This window comes from Pagrus major, chromosome 13, assembly GCF_040436345.1.
Source record: "Pagrus major chromosome 13, Pma_NU_1.0".
Taxonomy (NCBI): domain Eukaryota; kingdom Metazoa; phylum Chordata; class Actinopteri; order Spariformes; family Sparidae; genus Pagrus; species Pagrus major.
In genome coordinates, this window is record NC_133227.1 from 13,846,702 (window position 1) to 13,855,370 (window position 8,669).

The following is an 8,669-nucleotide window of genomic DNA, read 5'->3' on the forward strand; positions in this document are numbered from 1 at the left end:
AGAACATTTCCGTCTTTTATAACTAATCATAATTGAAAATGTAGTTCTGCTTTTCTGCATCGCTAACGAACCAGGTGTAAACAAACCTTTAAAGGATAAGTTTACCTATAAATGAAAATGCAGTTATTACCTACTCAGTCAGGTGAAGTTTCATAGTCCACAAAACATTTCTGGGGCTTCACGGCGAAACAGCGTGGCAGCATTCTCCTAAACAACTGAAGTAGATGGGTTCTTGTTTAAAGACGTTAAAAAAAACGGCTCCATACAGCTCGTCCAGCGTAATCCAAGTCTCCTGAAGCCCTGAGATCCCAAATTGATTTGAAAAGAGTATTTACAACATCGAGGCACTGTGAAGCTTGTGCATCCACTTCAGACTGGGTGCACGTTAACACTTTTAGTTAACAGCTACAGTGAAGACTTCGGCCCAAAAAAGGGTGTAAATTATATTTTTCAAATCAATTTGGGATCTCTGTGCTTGGATTACGCTAGGCGAGCTGAATTTGTCAGTTTGATTTTATGTTTTAAAACAAGTCTCCATCTACTTCAGTTGTTTAGGAGAATGCTGCCACGCTGTTTCGCCGTGAAGCCCCAGAAATGTTTTGTGGACTACGAAACTTCACCTGACTTTCCATCAGCATGAGGTTGAGGAGATAGTGACAGAATTTTCATTTTCGGGTGAACTCTTCCTTTAACAAAAGAAGATAAAAAGAAGAAAACAATAACAACTAAGATTTAGTTGTTGTCTTGTGCCTGTCTCTGTACTTGGATCACAGATTGGCACTTACATTGAGGCCTTGACAATAGTGCAGGCTTCATGAAATACATTTTTTTTATCTATTCTTCTGGACAAAACTGTGTTGAAGCATTACATTAAGCAGCTGCGGAGCATATGCATTGGTAAAATAGTGTGAGACACTTGAGAGAATAGAGTATCAAAGAAGGGAGGGCTAATGAAGTTAATGTCAAAGACGGCATCATCTTTCATCCTCAACGTTCCATCTGACAGTCAGTATTCCCATCTAAGATTCGATGTCTGATAATTGGGGTATCAATTAGAGCCGGACTGAGTCATGGCTGGTTTGAGGTAGCCATGTGAGTTGGGGACAACATAGAGTGGATGAACATAGCAACAGTATCTCTACAACCTAATGCTAGCTATTCAGCAGCACCACAAAATGAAAATTTTAATCTTCTCAAAATCTCTTTGAGTCTGTGTTAGAGAGGTGTGGTTTCATCTCTATGGAATTTTTTGATGGACCAGCATCCAAAATGCTTCTCTGGACTGAATTTCTACAAGGTGCCATTTAATGAGTGAAAAGAATCCGAACTCTTTCCAACTCTTTCACACCACACAAGGACCCGTAATCTCCACAGCATTCTTGGCAAAAGTAAAGCTCAGCTTTTTTCTGTTGCTTCAACTCCCTCCCCCCAAACACCATCCCTCACACACCCCCACTGTCTCCCACCATCCAACTGGCGCTATCTATGGGCCAAGGGTGGGGTGGGGGTGGTGGCGGCGGTGGTACAGCTGCAATACCCGTCTTGGATGACTGAGATGTAAATGTGTCTCTTTCACAACCTGTTCATAGTATCAGCACAGAGGACTGGCCAATGAGAGTGCAGCAGGAACTAAAATGGCCAAGCCAATGGCGAGCGTCTGCCTGGTATATAAACGGGGAGCAAAGACCTCCAGAGTTGGGTGACCCCTATTTTGGCTGTGGTGAACAGGATCTGATCCCTAGGACTGTTACCTCTGTTCTTGTCTGCTGTGCAGGTAAAGAAAGACGATTAGTTTGGCGGAGTTAAATAGGCAGCAGAAGATGTTTGGAGGCTTGTGTGGATTTGGAGAACTATGCAAACATTTAGAATGGCAAAAATATTTTTGGCTGCTTTTTATTCTGCAATGAAAGTTTTTGGACCCAAAGTCTGTGATAAAATTGAAAAATGAATGCACAACTATTTCTGGGATGTTTAAATCCATGTGGTGCATTCTTGGACAAAAGAGGCCGACTGGGTTTTACAGGTTGCTGAATTTTGTCAGATAAATGAAATAATTGATAAAAAATATGCATGAACATGATGTTTAAACATAGCAGTAGCTGCATTGCTGTTGCATTAACTCGTATCTCTCTATAGATTTATACTGTGCAAATGTCTCTCTCATCTGGACGGTGATTTATGTGGACAGGTGCCTCACAGACATGTGATGTGAGAGACTGCCTGAAGGCCCTGCATGTCCAGTAATTGATTTTAGCCATTTAAGAGTTACACTTTTAAGATGGCTTTTTCAGCTTTAAGCTAACAAGAGAACTGTTCTTAGCAAAATGATTACTGCATCAAAATGTTTTATTGCATAAACTAATATGGCGTATTACCAAAATGCTATACTGCACCATACGGATCACATTTCATGTGATGTCACAAGTGCGTCATTGCGAACGTCAGTCTTCTATAGATTATATTATCAGCCTATCAAGGCAAGATGAAAGAAATGACTCAAAGGTAACGTATATGCCTATAGACATTAGAAATGATAGATGTTGATGGATCATGGTGGAGTGGACTGGAGAGAGGCGTCTGCAACTCGTGACTTCTGTCACGAATTCAGCATAGTCATAACTTTAAGTGTTTGAAGTGATACAAGTGTGATACATGGAAGCTGCAGTTTTTTTTTAAACAGAGCGTGTCTGTCAAACATGACCAGCTAACACTCCTTCATGCGTTCATGTGTCAACGTGTAAACTGGAGAACTGGGCTTGTGTGTGTACCAAGAGAGTTAAAATGCTACTCGTATATGCTGAGGATATTTTATATGGGTACACAGTCAGATGTGCTGGTGCTAAAAATACCCAGCCAACACGCACTCTCCCCCCTACTCTATTTCAACTTGACATGTGATCCGTCGAGAATTGAGTGTCACTTGTTCCCAGGATTCTTCTGTCGACACCATTTAAGCTCTGCAGCTGTCTTGCAGAATATCCCATATCTCCAAATGCTGAAGAATATTTGTGGACATTCATATCGCCTTCACAGACAGTGTCAGATTGGGATGAACTGCTTTGTGATCATGCCGAGCCTCTGTTTCAGTTTGCTCATCCTGTTTGTTCCTCTCTTCGCAGTGTTAGAAAGCAATCATGCCTTTCGGAAACACCCACAACAACTTCAAACTCAACTACAAAGTTGAGGAGGAGTTCCCCGACCTGTCCAAGCACAATAACCATATGGCCAAGGTTCTGACCAAGGAAATTTATGGCAAATTGAGGGACAAGCAGACACCCAGCGGCTACACCCTGGATGACGTCATCCAGACTGGTGTGGACAACCCTGGTGAGACACTTAAATTCAGACAAAGAAATCTGTTTCTGAATCATAAAATCATCCAGGTCTGCTAAATCAAATAAGACTGCATCTTCTCACTCCTGCTTTCCTGTTTTCTCTGTGCCTTCAGGTCACCCCTTCATCATGACTGTTGGCTGCGTCGCTGGTGATGAGGAGTCCTACGAGGTCTTCAAGGACCTGCTGGACCCCATCATCTCTGACCGTCATGGTGGATACAAGGCCACTGACAAGCACAAGACCGACCTGAACTTCGAGAACCTGAAGGTACAGTAGAAAGGACTGTGGAGAAATATCACAAGACAACATAAGACTGAATGTATAAGACTGTCAGATGTTAAACCAAACACAACTGGATAACTAGGAAGTTGTCAGATCATGATGCACAGTGCCTTCCATTTGTGGTCTCTGTTTAATTTTGTAATGACTTTTGTCATTAGGGTGGTGATGACCTGGACCCCAACTACGTTCTGTCCAGCCGTGTCCGTACTGGCCGCAGCATCAAGGGATTCACCCTGCCCCCCCACAACAGCCGTGGCGAGCGCAGAATCATTGAGAAGCTGTCCGTTGAGGGTAAGCTACTGACAGTTTAAAAGCATAAGGGCACAAAGTGTTGGAGAGTAAGCTAAGCCTTTCCCAAGCAATAGGTTGTTCACAAGACATGGAAAGTTTAAGGATTAGAAGTGAAATATAGGGTGATGAACCCAACAAGCAAACACACTCTTGAGATCTATACTAGTGCAGAAGAACAATCTCCTAACTGTACATCCGTCTCTCCAGCTCTGACCAGCCTGTCTGGTGAGTTCAAGGGAAAGTACTATCCCCTGAAGTCCATGACTGATGCCGAGCAGGAGCAGCTGATCAATGACCACTTCCTGTTTGACAAGCCTGTCTCTCCCCTGCTGACCTGCGCTGGTATGGCCCGCGACTGGCCCGATGCAAGAGGCATCTGGTAAATATGAGTAAAGATTGTCAGCTGTGACAACACTTTTGAAAACTCTCTCCATGAATTGACACTTTCATTGTGTTTCTGCATCACCTGTGTCTTTGGTTGATCATTTGCATTCATCTCCTCACAGGCACAACGACAACAAGACCTTCCTGGTCTGGGTGAACGAGGAGGATCACCTGCGTGTCATCTCAATGCAGCTGGGCGGAAACATGAGGGAGGTCTTCAAGCGTTTCTGCACTGGCCTGAAGATGGTACGTATTAAACCATGATCTCACTGAGTGAAAGCAGTTTGGATTGTCTCCGGATGTCCCTCTGACTCTCCCTTTTTCTCATCTGCCAGATTGAGGACATCTTCAAGAAGCACAACCACTGCTTCATGTGGAACGAGCATCTCGGCTACGTCCTGACCTGCCCCTCCAACCTGGGTACCGGCCTGCGTGGTGGTGTCCACGTCAAGCTGCCCAAGCTGAGCACACACCCCAAATTCGAGGAGATCCTCACCAGGCTGCGTCTGCAGAAGCGTGGCACAGGTACAAATGTATTCCCCTGTTAGCTTGGAGACCCAGTGGGTGATTTGAGGAGGGATGCCACCCCCTTCTTAACCTGTCCCCCCTCTCCATCCCCTAGTAGCAGAGGGTGCATGGGCAGTTGTTTAGTTGAACAAGTTAGTCTTTACAGCCTGACTCATTGTTCATTTATCTGACTGAATAGATGTAACTGTAGGGCTAGGATTAAGGTTAGGATTAAAAATCAAGAAACCACAGACTGTGTACACTTGTAGATCAAAACTGAAGGTCCATTAAGATCTCCACAGAGACTTAATCTGTTGCTCACTCCTTCTCCTTTGTCCTCTTCAGGTGGTGTGGACACCGCCTCCGTGGGTGGTGTGTTCGACATCTCCAACGCTGACCGTCTGGGCTCCTCCGAGGTGGCCCAGGTCCAGCTGGTGGTTGATGGTGTCAAGCTCATGGTTGAGATGGAGAAGAAGCTGGAGAAGGGAGAGGCCATCGACAGCATGATCCCCGCCCAGAAGTAAAGAGAGACAATCTTATGTTTTTCTCGTGACCATTCATGTGCAATGGAGCCAGCTGACGGGCGGGCAGAGGAAACAGGCGCTCACCTAGAGACTCTTGACTCTGCTCCCCTCTACTTCTTCCTTCCAGCTTGTTTTTTTTTCTTTTTTCCACCCCTTTTTTTTCACGTCCTCCAGTGTTGGTTGGGTAACATCCTGGGATCAGCCTCCACTCAGCTGGGCTTGCCTGGCAGATGTGGCATCACCTACTTTTTGTTATAAAAAGTAATGATAATTGAAGCTGTTCATACTGCTCAATAAAAAAAACAGTGCCCCATGAAACAACAAATGAATCTGTGGTGGTTTGTGTTGCAGCATGACAAACTGGAAATGAGTTGAAAAAGGAAAATTAAATGAAAGCCTAACAACACATATTAACGCTCACCTTGTCGGATGATCAAGAGCTTTGAACACATATTCAGATGGTGTGTCGTGACTATAAAAACATACCAAAATGAAGGAAAAAATGCCAACATCAGTGAGTTTTATTAATCTTCAGCTCCATGTTCTCCTTATATACCACAACCACTTGATCTCAGTTTACAGTTTGTTTCTGTGGGGAGGAATTCAACAGCAGAGCAGTGTAAAATTACTCATACAGGTCAAACTGTGTGTTTCTTCAGTCTCTTTTGCATATAACATCAACTGTTTCCAAAATCAGCTTTGAAATGACAGTGCATGTTAAATACTGAGCCCCCGAGGGTCCTAATACTGAACCATCCACCATCTAAACCCGACCAGTGTCTGGACAGGTACACACGTGTTTAATCAACACTCAACAAAAACTCTTTTCAAGAATTTTTCACAGTAGATTCCACCTTAAGACAATGTTCATCCATCTTATACTAAGAGTGAGTTGTTTTACATTAAGTTACTTGCTTTATAGCCCGTTTCACTTCGCATACAACCTGATTCATATTTGCAATCAGGAGACAGTGACGTAACGTTTCTATGGCTTGAATGCAACCCAGGGCTTTCAACATGTCAGGGACTTAAAAAGTGTAAATTCAAGTTGAAACTGCACAATTAATTCCCAATGCAAGTGTCTGGATCTAAAACTAAACCTTTTCCTTACACACTGTACGTTGTGGTACATTTCATAGCATCTAAATACCTCTAAGAAGTCAGAAGTCCTCTTCAGCATACTCAACCTATCCTCTAGCAAACCAGGTGGAGTGAAGTCACTGTATTTCACTCAAGCCTTCCTGTTTGTTTCTGTGAAAGGGGGGAAGGACCTGGTGCTGCATTTAGCACCATTTCTTTGTATCAATTTATGTCTAAAAACGATCGCATCTGCATTTCACAAAGCTTCCAATCCTAGGTGTGCATCATGTTTCATTTTTTCCCCCTAAAACCCAAACTCTGAAGTCATGCAGGATTGCAGGTTGGTTTTTGTTCCCCATTGTCACTGACAGAATCTGCTTTAAACTAGAATTACTTCCCTTGCTCTAGCTATAAATAAACCTTGAGCTCTAAGATATATACTATATTCATATATTTTATATACAGCCATCAACTGACTGATATAAATCCTGTTTTTTTTAAATGATATTATTCTAAAAAATAAATAAAGTACCTGTGCAAATATCCACAAATTGAAGTGTTTCACATTTAAGACATTGGCGCCCTCCAGTGGCTAGTTCTGGGTATTACCTATACAGGTACACTGGAAGGAGCTGATTCAAGTCAAAGCAAAGTGCATTGAGGTCTATATTACCTAATGCTAATATACACCACAATGAGAAACGTCCAGGGAGAGGACAAGGACAGACTCCAGGTGTCCACATTGGTGTCTGCTTCTCACCTCGAGGAGGAGGACAGGTCAGCACCGGTCTCCCCTGTTGGGCTCCATGAAACAGCACACACCAAACAGGACTGAGAAGATGTCATACATGGGTCTACAATGTGAGAGTGTGGATGATGGCTGAGTGTCTCCCCGCGAGAAAGCAGGGTCTCAAACAAAGAGCCGAGGAAAGCCGACCGCTCATTGTGACGATAGAAAAAAGTGGGTGGTACATACGAAGGTGGTGGACAGCTAACGTTGGAGTCCCTGTTAAATGTAGGGAGTCGGGGAGTTTATGATGGGCGGGAGAGGAAATGGAGGTGGTTAGGGGGGGTGTTTTGGGTCACCATGAGCAAAGCCACAACTGAGAGAGATAGTATTAACAGTAAATCAGCAGCCAAACAACATGATCTCTGTAGCCTACGGAAATATCACAGTACGTTATTCACTAAAAACAGGGAGGGAGAATAGAAAGCTCTCTCAGTTTTTTCTGTCTCTCTCTTTTTTTTATACATTAAATATGTACTGTATGAAGGCGCTGGGGGTTGTTCACTTTAAAGGCAACTGGACTAACAAAAAGAAAACACTGTGCACACTGCCTTCATCGTGCCTTTCCAGATTCAGAACACTCCCCCCCCACCGATCCCCACAGTCATCAATAATGGGCAGACCAGTTTATAGACTGTGCCGCCAAAAGGAGAGGGTGGACATTTGGATGTGTGTGTTTCTCTGAGTGTGTGTGTGTAAAGGTGGGTGTGTAATGTGAGAGGTTTCGCTGCTTGGCTGATCTGCTTTTGGTGCTTCCCATCAACGTACTAGGATGATGGCTGAGGTGAGATCACATGGCACAGGACAGAACCAAAGATTTGCATCGCACTGAAAATAAAACAGACTTACAGTATCTCTGTTATTGTGTGGAGGGACAACGGACAGATTTCAAGACCGCTCACGCTGGCTTGAAAGGTTTCAACAGTTGAGGGCGTCGAGATAGAAAGACGCTCTCGAGTATGTGTCTCTGCTGTCGTGTCTTCAGTACAATGCTTTTGAAGAAAGGTAAAAGGATGAAACGGGGTGGGAGGTTAGAAAGTCCAAATGCTTTGAACAAATGCTACTGCCGACGACCAGACAGAGCTGACAGACAATGAATCCAGCCAACCAGAGAGCAGCATGTGTGCATGAAGTCTTTGCAGGCCTCTCTATTCATTCAGTAGAGAGCCAGCACTGAAAGTAAGTATTAAACATAATAAATAATAGTTTAAAAGTTATATACCCTTACAACAATAGGCGTCATTTGTAAAATATGGCCAGAATTTCAAAGGTAGCTAGAAAAATAACTCACAACTGCTGCTCTTTGCTAGCTATCCTTGGCCTTAGTTAGCTACCATTAGCTAATTAGCTCATGGCTCAGTTAGCCTTGGACCTAGAGTTTGCCTGGACCGGGACCTCACTGGGGGAGTCACCACCGGCGACGGCGCTCAGCAGAACCTGGTTCAGCGGCCTGAGAGTGAACACAGCTGGATGGAACT

At 43.8% G+C, this 8,669-nt stretch overlaps 1 protein-coding gene across 1 annotated transcript; it reads left to right on the plus strand.

The window, feature by feature from the left end:
* Positions 1 to 1,694: 1,694 nt before the first annotated feature.
* ckma (creatine kinase, muscle a) lies at positions 1,695 to 5,649 on the plus strand. The gene is made up of 8 exons (XM_073480040.1): positions 1,695 to 1,774; positions 3,120 to 3,327; positions 3,449 to 3,603; positions 3,777 to 3,909; positions 4,117 to 4,288; positions 4,416 to 4,539; positions 4,629 to 4,818; positions 5,146 to 5,649. Exons 2-8 carry the CDS (start codon positions 3,135 to 3,137, stop codon positions 5,322 to 5,324), a joined length of 1,146 nt encoding a protein of 381 aa, XP_073336141.1. The 5' UTR covers positions 1,695 to 1,774; positions 3,120 to 3,134; the 3' UTR covers positions 5,325 to 5,649.
* Positions 5,650 to 8,669: the final 3,020 nt, after the last annotated feature.

Excerpts from the sequence above, each read along its gene's own strand:
- ckma (XM_073480040.1), top strand. The coding sequence starts at position 3,135 with ATGCCTTTCGGAAACACCCACAACAACTTCAAACTCAACTACAAAGTT. Across the intron at positions 3,328-3,448 it reads GACTGGTGTGGACAACCCTG|GTCACCCCTTCATCATGACT; the intron begins GTGAGACACTTA and ends CTGTGCCTTCAG. Across the intron at positions 3,910-4,116 it reads TGAGAAGCTGTCCGTTGAGG|CTCTGACCAGCCTGTCTGGT; the intron begins GTAAGCTACTGA and ends CCGTCTCTCCAG.